Genomic DNA, 23,173 nt, shown 5'->3' on the forward strand with positions numbered 1-23,173 from the left:
AAACATCTGGAGAAGCACTACGGCCAGGTTTGCTTTTTAATATGTGTTTTCTTGGTTATGCCTGGAGGGCGGTGCTGTAGCCATCCAAGTTCTGGAGCCTTTTTGTTTTAAGACTGGGTCCACTGCGGCAACATTAAAATGCTGTGGGGTTATCCTGTTCTTGGACCCCTTGCATGCTGGAAATAGGTGATTGACACTGGTTGACATAGGTACACTCAAATACATTGAAAAATTAAAATTCTTTACCAATTATTTTCCCCAATATTATATTTCATTGATGTTACTGTATGCATTAAATGATAATGCAGGTAGTGATAATAGTGCTGATCAGATTGCTGGAAATGAATTAAATTTCTTGATGCAAGATATTTCATAATGTATTCACTTTTAATGGATATGTCCATCATATTCCTGCAAATCCATTGCATGCACAGTAAGGCTAGGAATGTTTAATTAATGATTTGTAATGACCTCGTCCTTTGTGGACAAGCCTGATTGAGGTCAGCTGGGATTGATTTTAAGGAAGTCTAAGATGGAGAGGGCTGAGCGTGTGTACAGTATGTGGGGATGTGTGTGCGTTTACATGAGTGTGTGTTAGCATCTCAGTGTGTGTGTTTTTGTATGTGGAAGATTTGGTGGTTGAGGGAGAGGCATTGGCAGAAGCAGGGACATCACAGAGGAGCAGCAGATAGAAGATGTCACCTGAGAGGGAACCCCCTTGGGCCGTGGCTGCTGCTGATCCAATGAGGCTGGACGTTACAGGGACGCAGACCTGAAGAGAAGCCCTGGCTTTGGGGTCTCACAAAGGACGCGTGCTCAGCCAATGCCGGGGACTCCCGCGCGTACCAAACGCGCTTCACTTTGTGTGCAAAGCGTTTGTTTCACGTGGGGCTGTTGCCTTGTACAGTCGTCCTTGGACACACTGTACTGAGGATCAGTTACGCTGTTATCATGTCAGTAAATGCTGGATTACTGAGGTAGAGAGAGCCTTCATTTCTCATTCAGCAATGTGGAAAAGTGCCGCTCACACATGCATTTAAAGTTCAGGGATTATGTGAAAAATGGGGGCCAAGGTGGGGGAAAAAATGTCACTTTTTATCTTTCTTTTTTTTTAAACGGTGACTTTGGCCGCAGTTTGCTGCCAGTATTTCATACTTTCCTCGTGTGTTGGTTCCTTTCACATTTCACCATTTTATACCCCTTGCAACATCCAGCATTAGCGTTTTTGGGTTCCTCCGGAGGGTCTTTAAAGGTTGCTGTATTTGGAAGGTGCGACCTGTAAAATAAGTGAAGCGTGTCGCACCGGCCCGGAGAAGATTTACATGACAACTCATGCGGCAGCCTCCTTCGGAATTTGCAGCCTAAGTACATCGCAGGATTTACTGCGGCGCGCATTCCTCCCGTGTGCTTAAGTGCAAAGCATGTTATGCGTCATGCCCTCCTATAAGCGCTAATGGCAAATGACAAGCTGTTTTCCTGCAGTGAGTTGCAGAATTTGAATGCATATTTAGAAGCCCCATTTAATACTTTTGAATGTAATCCATGATGCACTTTTTTTTTTTTTTGAAGCCGGGGGATTTATTTCTCACCGCGCTTCAGTTTCAGTTGTTTGTTTTCATTTTTCTGTTTGCACATTATAGAAATTTGCTGTTGCACTTTGAGGCGGAAAAAAAAATAACTTTGACACTAGCGCAGCATCTGAAACCGAGAACTTGGAAGCAGGAGGCGTCTGAGGCTTCTTTTTAAAGTGCGCGCGTGACAGTTTAAGATGGAAAGAAACCCTAAAGTAAATCGAGGAAGGAGCCTGCCTCTCGAACGAATTCCTGTTTTGTTACGGAACTTTAGAAAATTAACTTACATTTTTTTGTCAGCTTTCAAGATTTATGTCATCAGACTCTTCGAGGCGCTGGGGTTTTTTTTTTTTTTTTTTTTTCCTGGCCTGACCTTCCGGGTTTCATTGGAGGCAGAAGTCAGCAACATTTGTCATCCTTGTGAGATCCTGTCTAGGGGCACAGGGAGCAGTGGGACTTTATTAAAATGGCTTTTTGTAAAACCCAATATAACAGGAGAATTTTGATGGGTGAAATGTTTTTGAGCTCGCTCTTGCCTTTGACCCCCAAAGATATTTGGAGTCGTGCAACACCTAGCGTAGCCGGAGATGTGAGGGGTTATTTTCCTGACACAAGATAGCCTTGTGACAAATAGTTGGAGCGTGTTGAGGAAGATGTATCTTGGGAATTACATTGGCCCATTTATATGTACACGTTTCTGTTTGTTATGTCTCTTTACATGCGAGTTGTTATTCTGATATTAGTTTCTTGCATTAGGAAGTGGGGTTATTCATTTTATTGTTTGTTGTAACAGTTGGACTGATTTCCCCAGTAGCGACCAATGTGATGCCTTTTTTATTCATTTAAAAAATATAGATTTTCTTATTTGTTTTCAGTCAAATATTTTCTCGTCATATTGTCTGTCTGTAGTTCACCTTTAACAGTATTTTCACAAAAAATACTTCTCTATATTAAAATGATTTGTGTCCTTGAAGTGGAATATCGTGATATCTGAACATACAATGTATCAAGTATGATTTAACATATGCAATAACAGCTGTAACTAAAACTGTAACTGTAATATTTTTTTCAGACTAAATAATATCAGTTACTTCCCAGTGGCATCATTAACACAGCATAAGAAACATACCAACTTTAACATTGCATGTGGAATTTTTTTGTGATAACTGTTCAAACCATAGGCTTTTTTTTCTTTTCTTCCATGGTTGTAAACAGTTTTAGGTTAACTAAACATGATTGGGTTTACATTTTTAAATTCCTTTAAATTAGTTTTAGGAACAGCGTTTTGGAATTCCGGAGGGATCAAGCTCATTCTGGCAGGTCCGTGACAAATGGCGAAATAACCTGATGTGCATGAGGGAGGTTAAGTGTAAAGCACCACATTAATTCAGCAGCAGAACATTTTTACAATGCTTTTACAGTGTTTTTCTGCAGTCCTTTTGGAAGTTTTTTTTTTGCCCAAATTTTGTGAATTCTTCTTTCAAGAAAGTATTGTGAAAGTCCAGAATGTTCTACCATTCATCAATTTCGCAATTGAACCCACAGAAAAATGTACAGCATTATAGTAAAATCCTACAAACTGCAAAACCTCACACAAAATCAGATAACACACATTCCACTAGCCCTACTTAAAATGTATTTTTTGAAGAGAAAAATTTGGAAAACAAAGCAGTTTCAATGCATGTATAAGGACTCTTAAACCTTTAAGTGTCTCATCTCATGTACCTCCACAGTTCACTTTTCTAATACCCCAAAGTGAAATGTATTAAACAGCTTAATTGCAGGGTAAGAGGCAGGCAAAAAGCACAAGTCTCTCGTCAGATGATCCTTCAATTGTACACTGAAGGCAAAGGGGAGCACTGGAGCGTGAGGTCAATGGCTGTCAGAGGGAATGTTTAAAAAAAAAAAAGAAAGAAAGGAGGTTCCCCACTTTCAGTCTCGACAGGGCTTCACAGCTAAAATATGTTCGATTGAATGGAAACAATATATCCTTTTGTTCTTACATCAACCAACATACCTATTACGTTCAGTTTTAAGGTATTGCATTTGGCTCAAGAGGAGAGGAAGGAATGCATATTTTAGCTTTGGCTGGTGCCGCTTCATGACATCGAAAATGTTAAACGGCTTTGCGAGCAAGGATTATATATTTTTTTCCCCAGGTTTAGTTTTAAATGAAACATCAGCTGTTTTCAGATTCATCTGTGCGTGGCTATGCGTTTTACATGGAGGTCTCTTCAGTTATTTATTTTTTATTTCTTGTATTATTTTTTCCATTTATATTTATTTGTGAATTGTGTAGACCCTAAGGTTCATTGTTTAAAATACATTTCCATGTGCTGCATTTCTTTTACGAAACCTTATTTGATTATTTTAACTAAAGATGGGATTTTCTAGGAAAAGCACCAAGGTTCCATAGATTTCAATTAAAAAGGGGGGAAAAAAATCTGTTTATTTTTTTAAGCCCCTCGGTCAAACAACACCTTCATGTCTAATTAATGGTGCAGTGACCATGGTCTTTGGAGGTGTATTGCTCTTGGCAAGGTGCTGGATGGTAGTGATAAGTGGCTGTGTATAAATAACCCTGACTTACTCTTTTAAAAGCGCTGTCCCTCGCTCAACCTTGTCCTTTCCTGCCGAGGTTTGTGTTAGTTCTGTTTGCCTTCACCTCTCTGTGCGGCCATCAATTACGCCGTGTTGCCACTTTGTTGTCATAATCCAGAACCAGATGTATTCTGCAAGGACTCGCCGGGTCTCCCCTCCGAAAGTTTTTCAGGGGGGCGGGGTGGGGGGGGAAGAGAAATCGCGACGCGCCGCTCCTCAGAGCCGATGAGTGCGTTGCGCGAGGGTTTTCCTGCTCGTCCAGAGTGAGTCCGTGTGTACTTTCCCTCCCCCCCCCGTTCCATCACTGCTCCGGTGCTCCCTGCGTACGGCCTGACCCGGGCAGGTCTCTGGTGAAGTGCCTTTGCTGATTTATACCCAAAGAGACTTTGAAAGCCAAAACTGAGAAGGGGTCCGACGCAATCCCTTTTTTTTTTTTTTTACCAAGTGACCCGAACTGCCGAAGATAAATTACAATTAAGCATTTCTGACTCCTGCACACCCCCGGACAATCTGGAGTGTAAACAAACTCCTGCAGCGATAAATATTCCATAGTATACAAGTCCTATCTAATTTCCTTCCCAATTAAAAACGTCAGGGAAATGTTATATCTGAGAGGTTATGTTGTATCTGGCAACGGGCTATAATCGCATACTCAGCGTTCATTTTCAGAAAAAATAATTTCAGCCATTCTCGTGTTCACTAAATGAACTGGAAAGTAAATGTCCACCCATGTGAAAAAGCTATCGTCTGTATGTTTTACAGGCTTAAGTCCAACACTGAACTATTATGTATTATTTCATCCCCTATACTGGCCATTCGAGCTTAATATGGAAGACAGGTTGGCTTGACTTAAATACGTTGTGTCTTACATTGTTTGCATTTCACAATCAAAACCATGTCCTCTGTTAAAATGTGGTTGGACTAAACAGCTACATGTCAATACAAATGCATATAAAATTGTGATGTAAATTTTAACCAGTGCTCTAACCCTTTGTCTTAGCAGTCGGTTCTATGGTTATTTGCTACTTGCTAACGCGCTTGAACAATAACTCTTTTATACTTCAAATTTTTAATCCCAAGATGTATATTCAATATCCTGTAGTATCTTTTTTCCGTCACACTGGAGTACATTTAGAGAGGTCAAAGAAAGGTACGCGATTTTAGTGCCTTCTTTGTTTTCAGTTTAGTCTGGCATTTACCGAAAAGATTAACTGACAAAAACACCGCACTTCTAGTAACTTGTAGCTCACATCTCTGGTTTGAGTTTCACCTTTTTCCTTGGTCCCTTGATTGCCTGATAGTTTAAACTCTGCGGGCCTGGGAGCCGTGGTGGGGGTAATCGGAGACATGTGAGGGACCTGCCGTTGCAGCTTTGACCTTTGATTTCATTCATCAATTCCGACTAATGTACGATATCTATCAGGTCAACCGATTCCCTCTTCAGACTATTTCGCATATATAAATGATTAGGGTGAAACCTTTGCTGCTAATCTAAACCTGTTTTGATGAATGGTGCCCTAGAACCGAATGTCCTTTGCTGCCTGTATGGTGGAATATTACACCATTTTCTTTCATATGCCATAAATGGTGGCCATAGTAACCCACGGATGATGCGCCCTGAAGGATTTAAGGAAAATGGTGAAAATTTAGTTTGGTTTTGTAATGTTAATGTGCTGTGTATACTTTTTAATTTACTATGCCCTAAGATTTGATGTGCAGTCATATTCTCCAAACTATAAATCTAATGTTTCTGTAGAGCCTTGAGTTTAAAACAAGCGATACCCTACCCTTCCGTTCATTGTGATGTAAGATAAGAGGACATTTTTTCTTTTTTTAAACAAATGAATTGTAAACTGTCTCAGTTTTGGCTCTAAATCCCCTGAATGATGGGTAAAGAAATGTCAAAGTAATCCACTTCCTCATTTTAGCGATATTTTTATCAAACGCGTGCATGCTGCAAGTCTGTGCCATTTTAAATCTCCCTGCGTCTTTTAGATGACGGGCCTGTATTTAAAGTGACCAGTCTGATTTTATTATAAACATAAATATGTCAGCGAGGCTAGAAATGGGGGAAAAATGGAGTTGTCTGGTGAAACCTCGGTGATGAAGGGTGCCACTTCAATTTGGCCGCGGCTGCCTCTGACCGAGGCTGGTTTTTTCCGTCTGCCACGACGGCTCGGATTCTCCTCTTTTTGACTGTAATGAATGTGAAAACTATTAACTTCAGACAGAGTTTGCTGTCAGTTTCTGATCAGAGCAAGCCCCCCGTGCCCGAACTTTCATATTAATTTTGTCAGGAGTGTATTCACAGATATGTCCCGAATTGAAAGGTCAGTCGCCTGGTCGCCAGACGCTACAATCGCCAACACCCAGCCCCCTCCCACACAAACGGAGACAGGAAAAAATAACAAATTACCCCAAAAAAATAAATAAATACAAACCAAATAGGCTACCAGACCTCATCAATGCTGATTGCAGATCAGCCAATGCATTACCTCTCTCTTTTCTTTTTTTTCCTTGGTCCCGTGCTCTTAATTTGAATCATATTGGATGTTGTGTTCCTTGATTACATGGGCAGTGTAGAGGGCAGTCACCTACACCTCACCTAATCTGGCGACGAGGAGGCTTAGCAGTTAGTGGAACATGATCTCCCAACTCGCTGACAGTCCGCAGCCCTAGAGTTACCGCTAAGGGGCTAGCCGCAGTCGGAGAAACACTACCGATACTGTTTTGAGTAATCGTTGTGGTTTGAATTATCAGGAAACCGAATTCTTGAAAAATTATGACAAAACATTTGGCCAGGCTGCTTTATCGAATCAAAACCTATTCGCTTTAAAACCTTAAACCACCCCTCCCCCCCCCCTGCCACCCCAACTTTTGTTTTTGTTTTGCGTTTCAGGGGTTGTGGGAAACTGTGGTGACGTTATCTGTGACCTTACGAATAACCAAAAAACAGTCACGGTCGCTGTGATGTTTTGCTTCCTGCCAAAATATTGGCAGTGTTGTCAAATGCGATCTTAAATCACTTGGCAAGTGCAGACACTTTTTATTCGGTAAAACTGTGGCTTTAAAACAGTTGACTCGGACAGAAAGAGGACGCATAACCGCAGTCTTTGAAGTTCTTTGAGCTCTCCTTTTTTAATGCGATTGCATGGAAAGTACATTCGACCATTCCCCCCCCCCCTCCAACAATGAAATGAAAAAGTACCGAAAGGTCTTAACATGTTAAACTCTGTAATCTTCTCAAAGTGTTTGGGCCTTTTTCCTGTTGGCCCTCCTCTCAACTTTGACCTCCGACCTCCCCCGGCATGTATCACTGCAAATAAAGCCGCACAGCGCAGCCCTGACAGGAGGATGTAAAGCCACTGGGCCTTCTCCCAGGGACCTCCACGTGATTCTCCTTTATCCCAAAGTTAAACACGGAGCGCTCCCAGCCCGGGCCTCTAATGGCTGGCCGTAAACACTCACCCATATCGCCTCGGTTTTCCTAATTACTGTTTTAACAGCAAAAAAAAAAAAAGGAGGAGGGGAAATATACATTGTAAATTGTGTTTGACAACCTGGATTTAGTGGTTTTGTTATAGCTTGTCTTTAGTCATTACTCAGATTTCCTTTTCTGAGATAAGGCGGTCGCTGAGTGTACCGAGGTGCGCGTTGTGGAGACGCGGGCGGCTCTTATCGCCGCGGATTGATTTAGGGGCGCGCCTCTGAGACAGAGGTCACTGTGCAGCCAAGTTATAAATCAGGCGACGTTAATTTCAATTCATATCTGTCCCCGGCGCATCAGCACGTACTGAACTTGCTTAGCAGTGAGCGCATCGCGGCCCATACCCCATTGCGTTATATAGGGACCTTTCTTAAGTGCAAGTGACACATTTTGTTGGCCTTCAGATAATCAGCCGAGAGCAGTCTCCTCGGAAGTGGACGGCATGTTGTTATTATTAATGGGTGGTGGCTTTTCATAGCTCCTTCATTCACACAGAAGAGGAATATATTGATTATTAAACCGGAAGTATGTTGCAGAGATATGCTGTATCAGATTATTGATCATTTCAAATCTACGATCACCTGGTGTAAGTGGCTCCATTGGGTACAGGGCTACTTACAGTGAGAAGTTGAAGTGCAGGGTTAGAAAGTCTTCATGGTAGGATCCTTTGTGCATGCTTGTGTGCGTGCGTATGTGCTTGTGTGTGAGAGAGTGGAAATCTCTGGCACAGTGCTAGAAGAAGCACTGCTCATATATTTTTTTTGCAGTATTTTTTGTGGAAAATACAAAAGATTAAATGATTTTTATATGAACTTACCTATTGGAAAAAAAGCATTTTGTTACTGAAAATCAGGGAATAATCTTGTAAAATATGCTACCATATAGCCAGGGCATTTATGGAGTAGATTATTTATGGGATTTTCTGCCACTGCTTTCAAAGCTTGTGGAAGCTGCCAGTATGAGACAAAGATACTCCTGGAGTGATAGAATGTATGTTTCATTTCTCTGTTTAGGTAAACAGTTGCAATTTGCAAATGGAAAAAAAGTGAGTTAGAACTGTCGAGAATTGTCCTGAAGAGGCTAAAGTATTTCATTTTATTTATTGAATTTTTTTTTTTTTGCTCAATGGAGATGGTGGGCGAGCATGCTTATCGAGTTTATACAGTGTTTTATGCGGCTATATTTCAGTCACATCACAGCCTGAAACATCCTAAAAGCCTTGGACTGGCGTGGGAGGACTCCTGCGTGCGTCTCTCTGATACAGGAGCGCCCTCAGAAGCGTTTGTGCAGCCCTCTCATCATCTCAGACCTCAGAAAAGCTCCTTTAAAAAAAACATTGCGTCTCCTCACAAATATGTAGATTCGCAGAAATTTTCCAGAAGTGTGTTTGCGGCGAGCGTGACGCGCCCCGGCTCACGGCAGCTGCGGGTTTGCGCGTTTGGAAACGCGGGTCTTTAACTCCAGCGAGTTGTCTCCGATCCCCTCCCATCGGAAGTTGATGCGTTTTTGCAATTCAAATATTTGCTCGTCCTCCCCCCCCTTCCAACGCGCGAGCCTCTTTGAAGCAGGAGGGTTCTATCACTGCCAATGACAGTGTGTTGAGTCTGCTCCGTGACAGCGAGCGAGGCAGCCCGGTGAATTTTAGAGCAGCGCATATTTAGTTGAGGGGGGTCGGGGAGAAAAAAAATGCAAATAGCTTCATGTTTTGCATGTTTATGCTTTAATTAAAAGGCCTGCATATTCAGGTACCTGTGCTGAAATGTGACATTAATACAGCCGTTTAGAGCGGTTAGGTAGATTGTTCAAAAGCATCGGCGCGTCGCTGGCGAGTTCGGGGAACTTGCAAATCGTTTCGGGTGGCCTCCGGGAATGTCACAGAAATGTGCCGTGTGTTAAAGTCGTCTTTTTGTCCCCTTACGTGTAACTCATGTCTCTTGTATGTTTTGAATTGTAGCCAGGCTTGTGCTTGTGTTGCTAATCTCCTAGCAGACCCTTAGCTTGGTGCTGCCAGGCTTGTGTGTCACGGACACACCGGATACGTCGGGCGTAACCGGAACCCTGAGCGCGACGCTTGCCCCGTGTTTTTCAACCGGAAAAACGGATTCTGCCGATCTGGCGATTCTGAAGACTGGGTTACCTGTGTGCTGCGCTCCAGTACGCCACACCTGTGCCCGTTCCAAACGCTAACCAAGGCCGCATGCTGCAAGAGGGAGCCCATTGCCTTTTCCCTACATTAAGAAAATAAAAATAATTAAAAGAATTGACATCACAACCAGCAGCCCTTGCACTCCAAACCCTATAATTTCATCTTTTTTCATTCTTCCCCTCTTCTTTTTTTCTAAACAGCAATTAATCTCATTTTAGTACAATTTTCCCACTCCTGAAGTCAGACGGAGTCTCTGTTTTGTTCCTATTTGGCTTGGTCTCCTCTGCATAGTCATTAAGGGCCCAATTAATGTCACCCTTTAGCTGAAGAGTACTCATTTTTATTGGGGAACTGACAGTCGCCACCATGAGTGCTGCAGTGTAATATGCATTAATTGCCCCGTAACACCGGTAATTACCAGTTCTTCCAGCCTCTCAGTAAACTGTCATGCCCAGACAAGACTGCACTGAAATAGATTACTCATTAGGGAGACCTGCCCTGTTTTCCAATGGGGCTCACTGTGTTGGCACAAAAAATAATTCTGGTGCTTGAACAAATAGTTGCCAAGAGCAATTTCCTATTACAACTTCCCTGTGACGGCTCCTCTCTCTCTCTCTTTTTTTTTTTTTTTCTTCTTTTTTTTCTGCCTCCCTCAGCCATCACTGGCTGGGGTCACGATCAGAGACAGGGGTCCGCCATAGATCTTCAACGAACAGTTTGACAGTTTTCCATGTTGCGGGAATTCTGCTCCGCGGACCGCCCCGTTCTCCCGTTCCCGGCCCTCGTCCACGGAAAACGCTCCTCGCCGGAAAGCCGGGGGCCGCCCGGGGCGGGCAGGCGCGCAGCTACGTCTCGCCGTTGTTCCGCTCGTTTTAGAAAACGCCTTGATCATTTGAGGAACGTCGTCGTTTTAATGCATTTTTTTTATTTACGGCAAGTTGCAGGCCGAAGCGTTTCTGGAGCTCGGATTTTAATTACGACCGTAGAAGTTTGGACGTGGACTGCAAGTGATGAAATCTTCCCTTGCGGCCTGAGCTGCTGCTTCATGTTTTTTAAACTTGCATGATGTTATGGAAGTTCATTTTATTTATTTATATGGTTATTTTCCCCCCAAAATAAAACTATTTGAAAATAAAACTGGGTGCGCATATAAATAAAGGAGAAAAAAAAACATTAAAAAAAAAAACCTTGAAAGATATAGTGGATGTTGACATTGTCTCCTGATAAGCTATATAGAACAGGAACCTAACCAAACACCCCAAGCTATCGCAGAACCCTCACAAAAAGGTGGTGGTCCATTTAGTCATACTAAGACAATATTTAGATTTCACCATCGCCTTGTAAACACTTTGCACTCTTGCTGTTTGCAATGGGTGGATTTTTCTGTTGCTTTGATTGCAGTTTAAAGGCACCCTACTTGTCATTACTCATTTATCTCTAGGAGAATGCACTCTGAATACTTTTCGTATTAATCCCGTTTGCTATTGTTGAAGAGCTGGGGAAACGATTAAAAAAAAAGAAAAGAAAAGAAAGCGAGGGGTGGGAGGGACTTTTGTTTTATCTCCCTTATAACACCTGCTTCAGGCAATCTGCTCCCTCTCCTCTTAAATGAATTTTGTCACGGCCCTTCAGATTCTCACCAGCCATGCGCTAATGAAAGGAGATGGTACAATTTGAGCTGACCAGGTACTGCCTGCCAACCCACAGCTGCGCGGGCTTCCGAGAACAAAGGGAGCCAGGCATTATATCGCTGATTTACCCATTACGCTTCTCATTAATACTCCGAGACCTGGGCGTGTGTGTTTATCTGTTTGTGTTGGTCGCACCCTTATCGAATTGTTTATGACAAGACTAATTGGGATAATTGAAGACATTAAGATTACCTGTCAGCTATATGTAACCACACTCTCCGTCTGTCTGACAACTAGTGACAAGTGAGGGACCCCGTAGCATTACTCATGATGGCGTTTTCCGAGCTGTAATAAGGACAATGGGGTGCTCGGGCTAATTTGACATGGACAGCCCTCACAACACGGAGGGGCTGGCTAAATGCCTGCCAGCGGGGGTAGAGGGACCGGCGCGGGCTAATGGAGTCCCCCTCGGCATTCTGACGGAGGGATGAGGCGGTCTGAGGGGAGAAGTCTGAGGGGCCTCGGCCTTGTGGAGCGTTTAGGGCCATCAGAGGAAGGGCTCCGGGGCTGGAGCCTTTGAGGTAGCGACGCGAGCGATGGCGGGGCGAGGACTGGGGGGAGCGGGAACGGCCCGTCGGCCACCCCCGCGCCCGCGGTGGGACCCCGGAGTCGGACGGCCTCGCTCGCCGCTGCGCACGCGCGACTCTTCCGCGGAGACTGGTCACATGGGCGCGGGCACCTGCGCGGATGACCTGCGGTGCTGCGTTTGCACAGTGTGTTCTCTCCCCTCTCACGTTACAGCAGGAGGCGCTCAAAAAGGCGCCACTGCGTAATTTACTCTGTGAAGTGTGCATGTAGGTACTAGAAGCCTTTCTGAAAATAAATCATTTTACAGCAGTACATACTGCAATGCCTTGAAATGTAACCGGATCCTGAGCCAAGGGTGTGCTTGCTTGCGTGTGTGTGTGTGTGTGTGTGTATCCCTGTCAGGTTTTTGTTCATTATCAGGACATTCGTAGGAACGTCTGTCCCGGCCCCATTACCTGCATTCCACGCGGTCCTCCGGCCCATTCCAGCCCGGCCGAGCGCCGCAGCCGCGGACAAAGAGCGTTTTTGTGTTGGCCGTGCGCGGCGGGACGGCTCCTCTGCTGCGGCGTGCGGCGCGCGAGCGCTGGCTGCGGGGGCCGGGGCCGGGGCCCGGTCAGAGAGGGACTCTGTCGCATGCCTTCCGGGGGGAACGCGATTAACGCTGCGCTGGCTGTTGCATCTCAATGGGCCCCCCCCCCCCTCCACTCGGGCGCATTGTCAGGGAGGGGCGCGGTGTCAGCCCAGCGACAGATCAACACTGTCAGCCCGGAGATCCCTCTGTTTGTTTTGTGAAAAGGGGTTAAATTGTCAGGTTGACAACTCATAAAGACCCCCCCCCCCCTTATCCCAAACAAGTGAAAATCAATACCAGATTGCTGCAGGACCACTGTTTGCCGTCGCCGTGACCCCGGGTGTCACTCACTGATTCTTTTATTAGATGTTTCGCAGTGTTTAAGTTCCAGCCTGATCCGCCGGCTAATTAGTTTTGCCGGTCCACTTTCTCAAATCCCGCCCCCCGTCTTTGAAGTGACACGGGTCGAGAGAGTAGAGGACAAATCCCACAATCCCCCCCCCCCTCACCCCCGGTCCCGCTGCGATCGCCCCGGTTATAGCTGGAGGAGGCTTCGGTGTTTGCTTAGCAAATTTTTTAAAACTACAATGAAATTTGATTTGCACCAAGATCATCAGAGAAAACACTGGCTGTGTCCAAGACGGCCGATTGGTATCAGAGCTCGGTTGTTTAAATATCCCCAGGCCCCGTCACCCAGCTGCTCTCCATATTCGTTTTGGGAGGTCGCACTCCTTCCTTTTCCTTCTTTCTTTTTTCCTTCCCTCATTCACCTGGTATTGATTAGTTGTGAGGACTCGTTTGTTTTTCTGGAGCAGCGCAGACTTGTGTCCAGTGTGTTTCTGAGACCTGGGGGGGGGGGGGTCTCTCCCTCTCCTCCCCTGTCATGTGACCGTCTGAGCCCTGGAGAGAAGCAGTCGGGTGACGTAATGGGGCTCTAATTGGAGGAGTGTTGGGTTTGTTATTGTTCCCCGTCATTATCCTTTATTTGGCAGACCGAGCAACTTGCACCCCAGGTCTGTAGTGTACTACTGAAGAGAAATGTGTTGTAATGGCAGATTGTGATTAAAAATAAAAAAACTTTATTATTATTATTAGGGTAATAATAAAGATACAAATGGGATGCATTTATACCATCTGAAAATAGTTTGAAATTTAGTGGATGCATAGCAGCCATTTTGTACTGGACTCACAGACCAATATGTAAAAGTGAAGTATCGTATTTTAAAATTCAGTATCAAATCATTTGGTCTACAGTATGTACTTTTTTCCCTCATAATAGTTTCTTTTTTTTTTTAAGAAAAAAATTCCAAATGCTACATACTGTATACAGCTTGTACTCAAAAACATTAAGGTTTTCTTTTTTCTGTGGGTCCCATCAACTAGTCATATATGACTAAGGGATTTAGGAGTTTCTGTCACCTCTGTTAAAGATCACTCTGAGCCACCTCTGGGTCCTGGTTCAGATATGGATCCGCTTGACTTCTGAAAAGAATCAGCGACGCTCAGACTGGTATCCCTTTACCCCCCCCCCGGCTAAAATTACCGTGCGGAATGTAAACAAATTGCAGAGTAAGCAGCCTGCTTTTGTGGGGACGTTCGTTTCGTTCGCTGCCACTTCAATTCCAGTGACGTGAGAGAAACTCCTCACCGGGGCGTTTTGACTGGGAGTCAAGGCCGTGGTGCCATATCGCATCCTTGGGTCCTTTACCAGCCTACATCATTTTTTTTTCTTTCCCTCCCCCCAGAACTAGATTAATGTCTGCCCCCCCAAAAAAAAAAAAAAAATAGTCCTTGTAGGATTAGAACACAGAGCGAGGGACTGTTCCGTTCTCTTGTTTAGCATGGGCTCCGTTAAGAGCGGTAATGTATTAAATATGCTGAGTAGCTGTAAGCAATATGGTTCAAGGGAAAAGCACAGATCACATGGTGTTGACATGTTGATTTAGTGCTTGTAACGCGACTATGCACTTCGGAAAGGTAGTGACTTGGAGGAAAGCCAGGTCCACTCCACAGAGGGAGTTGAAGCAGAGCTCTAATTTTGGGGGTCTGTGGTTCTTTAACATACATGAACTTATACTTCCAAGCTGCCTTGTTTGTAGTAATGATTTTTCTGTCAGTGGGACAGAGAAATCATAGCTTATTGCGTGTTCCTTTTCTCATTTTTTTTTTTTTTTGCTGTTATTTTTTAATTTTTAATTTAATTTTAATTTCCCCCACCATCCCTTTAAATATAACTGACCTGAAGTACAGGAGGAAAACACACTAAAGTCACCACCTAAAGGGAATGTCCTTTTGACCGTGAGTCCTTTTTTTTTTTTTTTTTACTGTAAAGGTCCCCCCCTACCACGCAGTATCAGGTCGGTTCAAAGAGAGAAGCGGCAGCACATGGCTGTTTACGTCCTGGATCATGCGCCTGACCCGCGCGGATCTCCCGCTGCACGTGAGACGCTGGCTAGGCTACGCCGGGCCCCCAGGCCCCCGGCCCCCGGCCCCCAGGCCCGGCCTGTATTGCGTTACCGTCAAAACTGTTGTTGATTACGGCCTCGGCCGAAGAGGACTTGTCACAAATTGAAAACATATTAGCGGCGGGGGCTAAAGGCGGGATTAGGCCGGGTTCCGTCGAGGTGGAGCAGAAGAGAAATTGTAGGCAGTTTGCGGGGATTGGGTTTTGCCCCTAGAGAGCGGGTAATTATTGGCAAAGCTGCTGGGAGATCACAATAACATGTTAAAGGACCTTGTAACCCCTCGACGCTGTCGTCCTGCCTGTCTGGACCGCTCCCAGGTCCCCCTGTCACCGGCGGCAGCTTGTTTTCCTGATTGGGGCTGAGAGAGAGGAGAAGGGCGCAGGTTTGGGGCCCGTTCCCAAATTAGCCGAAAGAGCTACTGTGCGTCTTCGTGCTAACGAAGCTGGTCTAGAGCGATGTCACAATGCTACCTTTGTAAAACGTGTTTATTCGCTTCTTGTTTGTTTACGTGTATTCAGGATGCCTTGCTTAACTTGCATTTGTGAGTTGCTGTCATCCTATTATTTAAAATGTGTTATTTAAAAAGTTTTTTTTTTAAATTGCGTTACAGCTGTGTCTTCGCTGAGGAATCAAACCTATAACCATTGTGTTGTGCTGCTTCTTGCCACTGCACTGCCTTTAAAATAATAGTTTCATGTCACATTGATATTCAGTTTTTTTCTGAAATGTCACCTGGGGTATTTTCATAGTAGCACAGCAATACATATAATTATAATAATTGTATTCTTTATACGACTGGTAGTGTAGTACAAATGTGCTAAAATGCAGGACCTAATAAAATAGACGTGAATTTGTTTCCTTTTTTTATGTTTTATCCATGCTTACCTTCCCTTTCTGTTGCCCTTCTGGTTTATATTCAACCTCTAAATTATTGGTTTGATTTTCAGACGTAATGCGCCACCTGTGTTAAAGCTGTAATAGTTGTACTCTGTAACGGAGATTCAGCTCCGCACCCCGAAGGCTAAGTGCTCCTAAAGGCTTAACACAAAAGAGGAAGTAATGAGTGGGAAAGGATGCTCTATAATAAAGTCTAATCTAAAAGTGCCGTCTCCTAATGAATTTGCAGTCAGGACCACACGAGTACCGGGTTTGTCCATTTGGGTGACGCAGGGGCCCATTTGGGTGATGGAGAACAGAGAGCTCTTAAAGATCCGATGAACTCCGTGACACCGCTTCCTGCTCCAGAAGCGAGCCTTTCTTGTAGAAGAGACTCGTGGGTAAACCGTCAGGGGGAGCGCCGGACCAGACGACCGCCGCGTGGACGTCAGGAAAAACATTGGCTCTCGTGACGGCTGTAGGAAAACATGGCGGCCTCCGACGACGACGCGGTTTCCCACGGCCGTCTCTTACCGAGCAGAGAGGAGGCCCGACTCCCGGCTGTTTGTTTTCCACCGTAGCCAAAACGAGAGGCGCGTGTGTCAGAGCGAGTCGGACCGTGACGCCCCAGATCCGAGCACCGGGGGGGGGGCAGCCGACGGGAGGGAGAGACGGAGCTGAGCTCGGGGTCAGACGCGGAATATGGCAGCTACGCCGCACCCGAACGTACCGTTTCTGTTAAACAACGGTGCACAAGTTCGCCGTAAGCGGACAGCGGATCAACATTTGGGAAAGTAATACCACTGCTGTCGTCAAAGTGTGCGCATATGTTACACAAATATAACATGCCAAGAGACTGTTTTTTTTGGTCTTTATTCCCCATTCTGAGACACCGTAGACAATGATCTATTGTTGTGTCTACCTGAACATCTTGTACATGCAGTGACCTCCAACAAGTCTTCATCAGGCTATGTTGGCCAGCTGAGAACATCCATCTTTTAAGAACCATGCAACGGGGAGAGTTTGATAAACAGTCCATAACAAGACGACAGATCCACTTCCCTAGTGCCACAGGGCATGCCATGTACTAGTATACAGTAAAAAGCCATCCTGTATTACTAAGTAACTTGGGGCAGAAATGTATATGGAAATACCCCCAATGGAAATATCTCAAGCTTCATAATAGTTGTTTTTTATGCTGTTTTTGTTGAACAGGTGCTGTACATTGCACTTAAAAGGCTTTCAACTATGAGAAACTCACCTCTCAATCATTTTTCTGTATCGTGTCCTCTACTAAATAAATAAATAAAATACTTAAAAGCGGACACAGGAGGCTATTTTTCGGATAATGTTCAGTCATATACCTGAAGCTGTGGTACAAGCTGTGAGTCTTCTGCTTTAGCCTAGTTTGTCACAGCAGACTTATGAAGCATTTAAGTTCTGGCAGCACTGTTCTCCTTTTCTGCATTTTACATTCACCCTGGGTGCTTATTGCAAACTGATTGTTGTTATTAGATGCATAATAAACAACGTCAAAACGATTGAAATTGGGCAAAGCTCCCCCGTTAGTCTTACTATGAAAGGTGTGCGTCGCCTGTAGAGGTGTCTTGGCGTCGACTTGTCATCTTCAAGCGAAGTCGCCCCCTCCCAACGGCTCCTCTTCGGAATAAATTAAGTGGCTAAATCTGGAAGCGCTGTTTCTTCGGTTATTATCACAAGCAGGGCAGGTGTTTATTGGATGTCACCCTGCCAATAGCCATATAGAGATAAATATGAGACTGGGGGGATAATAAGGTCTAAGAGTTTGCGCAATTATGGCGGGCTGTTGGATAAGATAAAGGTCTTTACCCCATGCATTATAGAGGTTATCGATATGCAAAAAAAATGATAGGGTTCTGGTGGTCAGCGTTGACCAGCACAGCGGGGTCTGGATGGTGGCGCGTGGCCTCTCGGAACGGCCCGGACCGTTCCGGAATGAGATGCACGGTCACTAGGCCGAGGGCAGGTCCCGTCCCCCGGGTCGCCAGAGGTTCCCCGGGTTCCAGATAAAACACCTTAATCCCCCTTTAATCTTACAAGCCGTATTGACGTTCCTCGTCGCAGGTTGTAAATTTCGCCCTCGCCCGCCCGGCAGAGGAGGAGGAGGAGGAGGAGGAGGAGGAGGAGGAAGGCGAGCGTGCGTCACGTTCCTATTTTAAAATCTCATCGACGGAAAAGGACATAAAAACGTCGGAGGGAATTACACGCGACGGAAGATGCCGCGTTCTTTACGGCCGTCTTTCCCGCTGTAATTATGGCGCTCGTGTAAGTTTGGGGTTGGTTTGGCGGGCCTGGCCATCGACGATTCCCGCCGTGTATTTGCGCTTTGCATACCTGAACGGAAATTGAACGTTTCCAACTGCAGTGAAAACACTCGAGTGTGGAGCTGTACTTAGCGACTGTGACTTTAATAACTGGCTGACTGGAATGATCTCTCACTCTCTCTCTCTCTCGCCCTGCCTTATTTATGAACGGCCCGGCCGGGTCGTTTTGCTTTGCTCGCGAGGGCTGCGTTTTGTCTGGCTGAAAAGCTGCCGTCTCCCTTTCCCGTGGAGTCGGCCTCTGGACGGCCTGTCTGTTGGGGTATTTTTTTTTTCTTTTTGTTTTTTTGGCTGGGGAGAGGCGCGGACAGTTCCCCCGGCCAGGCAGAGAGGGGGCCTGTAAAACACGCCGCCTGCTTCGGGGGGTGGGGGGGAGGGGGGGTCCTGTGCAGATATCAGCTTGCCCAGCCCCCCCGCAGCCCCCAGCCCTATAAATACACTCCTATTAATCACCAGCTGGGAGCACGAGCTGACCGGGCGCTGTGACAGAGGAGACGCGGCCGTCACCCCCCACCCTCTCCACCCTCTCACACTCTCCGTGTCACCTAGGAAGCCTGGCGCTTTCCAGACCCGTGTTTCAGCAAAGGGGGGGGTGGTGGGGGTTGGGGGTGGGGGACGCAGAGAAGAAATCCACAAACTTAGGAAAATGGCTGTCAGCGCCTCCTCACTTCCTCCTGGGGTTCTGATAGAGGGCAGGCGCGCTGAGCTCTTTGTCACGAGCCCTCAGCGATGCGCCGCTGCTTTTAGCCGGCGGGCTGAGGTCCGGCACGCCCCGCCCCGACCCGCCAGCGCACCGCGTGCGACCTCAGCGCGCTCCCTGGGCCTTACAAAACAGCACAAAATGAAATGTATCACTGCCGTGAAAAACAAAATGGCCTCTGTTAAGTATGGCTTTTTTTTTTTTTTTTTTTGTGGAGACCTGTGTTCAAAAGGTGAAATAAGTGAAAGGTGAAACAAAGGTTATGACCAGTGTAAATAAACAGCATTGTTTGGGTTTTCAATCAAAAGTGAAGACAACACATTCAGGTGTTTGCAAGACACGATTCCCACAGAGTCCTCCCACAGACATTAGAGTGTCAGGAACGTAGGCTAATTGTGTAGCGGTGAGGCTGCCACACCAGCACTCAGCTACCCTGAAAACTGAAAAAGGGAGAAAATAAGTGATACACAATTCTTTCAAGAACTTTTTTTCTTTTTTTTTTGCCGAATTACCATTTGGAGGTTGAGACGACACTACGGAGAGCTGTAATTAGTAATTTAATTAAGCCGCGATTGCGTGTGGGTGAGGAGGTGCTAATGGCAGCTTGTTCTCTCAATGCTTCCATTTGGTTGGGTTCTTAAGTGGAGTGCTCTCATTAAGCTGCCGTTGAACCAGCAGGCACCTGCTTAAAATAAAATGCAACTACTCATTACTTTTAATTGCTGTGTGTTTCCCGGCCGCGAAGCAATGGCATCCTACGCCACGCACCTAGCAAACATCCATATCTCTTTTGTTTTACAGACGTTCAAATTTCCCTAAATAATCTTTCACAAACTTGTTCTCGAATAAATTTAGTGGAAGTTCGCAGACTCCTCCAACCCCCTTCCTCCCCTTAATTTTCTTTTTTTTTTTTTTGTCTCCGCGGAGTGTTTTTGTAGCCATGTCTGCCCTCGCCAGGTGATCTGTGTGAGCATTGTTCAAGGCCCCCCAGCCCCCAGAATAAAATGACCCCGGTGTCATTTTTTTGTAAGCAGAATCGTCCTGGCGTTCATTCGAAGGTCCCCGCGGTGCCGAGCTCGATGCTAAATAGCCGGAGCGCTAGACGCTGGGAATTCAAAACATGGAAAAGTCTGGCCGGCGATGCTCGGCGGTGTTTATAATTTTGTATGTTTCAATTTGTGCCTGGCTTTCACTGACGAGCCTGGCCCGGGCTCAGCTTGAGCCGGGGTATGATGTATCGTACACTAGCGAGTTATCTGTTGATGTACAGTTTTAACCTTCTCAGAAGGTTGCCTTCTTTCTCTCTCTCTCTCTCTCCCCCCTCCCCCCCCCAGCCCCTCCAGCCCCTGTACGCATACCGACGCTCAATAAAAGAGGAGCTCAGCCCTTCGCCAAAGTTATCTTATGTAAATGTTTAGATTTTGTTTCCATAACATTTCCATAAAAAGAATGGCGATCCATCCTGAAGTGGGCTCGCAGTATGGGAATCTTTGAAGGGCGGGGGGGAAAAAAAAAAGAAAAAGAAACGCGGCTGAAGCCGTCGGCCGTGCGCTCCAGCTACGTGTGACTTTGCGCTGAACTTGCTCTGCATCTGTCGGCTTTCTCCGAGCTGTTAGTTTTGGCCCGCTCGCTCAGAGATGCAGAACCGTAAATCACAGATTGTAAAAAAAAAAAAAAAAAAAGAAAAAGGGGGGGTGGGGTAGGTGGGGGTGGGGTGGTGGTGGTGGTGGACTACAGTTGGACTGAATGGTTTTTTTATGCTGGATAGAAAGGTTAAAGAAGAGGGAGGTTTGTTATTTATGCGCTCGGTAAAAGAGCCCTTGTCACACAAAGCTGCCAGTCAAGCAGCCGTTTCATTGCATATTCTCCATAGGAGAACGTGCGGCTGGTCGGCCAGATATATTAACTGGGGCTGTGTGTGTGTGTGTGTGTGTGTGTGTGTGTGTGTGTGTGTGTGTGTGTGTGTGAGAGAGTGTGAGTGTGAGTGTGCACGAATATGCATCTGTGTGTATATAAATATATATGTGTATGTGTGTACTGTACAGTGGCTATATTTTATATATAATATTTTATTTTATGATTGATTGCCATTGCATTTTTATGAACTTTGCCTGAAGGAATGAACTTCCTGATGGGTTGTGTAGTCCACAGGGCTGCTTCCTGCTTCGCGTCTGTTGGGACTTCAGCACGCTATTTATCGTAAGAGGGTGGTGTGTCGACTGACTAGACAATGTTATGAATATTTTTCTTGTGTGTGGCAGTGGGCTGCTATACAAAAATATGACAGGGCGTAATGTATGGCTTATGAAGTTCAAAAGACATGCATGATACAGGTTTCGCAAGAAGGGACGGAGTGTAAAAAATAGCTTGAAGGGTAATTTATTGCATGTCTGGGAAGTAGTGAAAGGGTTCTGCTACCCCAGCAAAACCTGTTTTTTTTTTGTTGCTATTAATTGCTTTTTTACTTTTTACGGTGTTTGAGATATGCAATGTGACCAATGGGGGGGGCGAAGGAAAAAGGGGTGGGGGGGGGATGAGATTTTAATATTGGCTCGACTGTTCTCCAGGCCCACGTTATTTATGGCCCTGCTGCAATCGGATCCCGGGCCCCGGCCGAGGCTGCGCTGCGCTCTAAGTGTCCGTGTGAATGAAACAGCTGGACACCGCTGGAACAATACCGCCAGCCGGAGTACTTGTTAGAGCCGGCTCTCGCGGCGCAGATGGCGCGAGGGAGCCAGCTTCCGCCGTGGCGCTAAAGACCTTTCCGCGTTGTTACCGCGGCCGCTGCGAAGGCCCATTGTGTGTGTGTGTGTGTGTGTGTGTGTGTGTGTGTCACGTTTTTCCAGACCTTATCCGAAGGCGGGCTTTGTTTTTCCGCAAGTGGCACGTTTCCTGGAGGTGATCAAAGGGGAACACCTCCGCAGAACTCCTCAATCTCTCTCTCTCTCTCTCTCTCTCCCTCTCTCTCTCTGTATCTCTCTCCCTCTCTCGCTCTCTGTACCTCTCCCAGGTTTGGCCCAGGATTAGTCATCTACTGGCACGGCTTCATCGAGGAGCTCGACTGCAACCGGGAGCGGGGCATCCTGCTGGGGGACCGCTTCCCCTCAGACATCGTAACCCTCTGCCACGGGACGGGCCAGGGCTGACGCTCGGGAGGAGGGGGGGGCGGGGAGGTGAATCCGGAAGCAATTTTGCTTTCCTGTGGTGCGAAACTACTGGCAAACATCTGCCCTGAACTCCGGCTGAACTCCCGCCGGCCAGGGTCAGGCTCCTACCTTTTTTTTTTTTTTTTTCTGGAAAACACGCTCTGCGTTTCTGTTTAGCCTCAGCTCTCAGCCTGGAAGGGGCGTCCCAGGAGCGGACAGACGAGTCCCAGTCCTTATCGCCGACCCCCGTCTCTCCCCTGTCCCACGCATCACCGTCAGGGGCGATCCGTCTTCCTCCCGAATTCCTGCCCTCTCGTTCACTCCGCGGGGGGCAGACACCTCGAGCTGATAGGGGGCTTTTTAAAAGTTGGGATTGCTGATCTTTTCTTGTCTTTTTTTCTGTGGAGAATGTGTCGCGGTGTCACACGCTTTTAAGTGGCTTTTTAATTGAGTGATAATCCCTAACCCTGGGATCCTTACCTTTTTATCTTCAGAGATATGTTTTAACTGCCTTAGGAATGTTCTTTTCTTTCAGTTCAGTTGCCAGCCATTTATTTTTTTGTTTTAAATTTGAGTGTCTGTAATTCTGTGTCCACGTGGCCCCAACTAATATGAACTGGCTGAAATAAAATCATTTTTTACTCTAGTCTGCTCTAGAACTTTTGCTTGGGTTGTTCATTTTCGTGTGCCGCGCGCATGCATGTATTTCACCGAATCCGGGTTCCGCTGAGCACGCCAGTTAGCGGTTTCTCTGGCGGCGGTGTTGAGCGCGGCGCTACCGTACAGCACAATAAGTCTTTGTAAAAACCAGACGCTTCGGTTCTGCGGAACTGGCGGTTCTGAGGGGGCAGTTTTGTCTTCCAAGGCTGTACATCTCGGCAGGCAAACTTTACAGCCAGGCCTTCTTTATGAGCGGGTCCTAATGGGAGAAACACAGCCAAAGCAGGACGGAGAAGCGAGCGTAAAATTGAATGATGTTTTCAATGGCATATATGGACTGGCGATAGGGGGTCCTTTCTCCGAGAGAGGAA

The 23,173-nt window shown here is 46.0% G+C and overlaps 1 protein-coding gene across 4 annotated transcripts in view; it reads left to right on the forward strand.

Moving 5' to 3' along the window:
• The window catches only part of cdin1 (CDAN1 interacting nuclease 1), a 63,012-nt gene extending 40,224 nt beyond the window's left edge, over positions 1-22,788 (forward strand). The window contains exon 11 of one of the 4 annotated variants that reach the window (XM_064321649.1): positions 16,187-17,269. In XM_064321649.1, coding sequence (XP_064177719.1) covers positions 16,187-16,409 — 223 coding nt within the window. In that variant the 3' untranslated portion in view covers positions 16,410-17,269. Of the gene's footprint in view, positions 1-14,927; positions 15,737-16,186; positions 17,270-22,006 lie in introns of those variants that run through there. The other 3 variants (XM_064321683.1, XM_064321675.1, XM_064321657.1) reach the window with 3 other exon arrangements.
• Positions 22,789-23,173: the final 385 nt, after the last annotated feature.

The sequence above is a fragment of the Anguilla rostrata genome, chromosome 1, assembly GCF_018555375.3.
Source record: "Anguilla rostrata isolate EN2019 chromosome 1, ASM1855537v3, whole genome shotgun sequence".
NCBI lineage: Eukaryota > Metazoa > Chordata > Actinopteri > Anguilliformes > Anguillidae > Anguilla > Anguilla rostrata.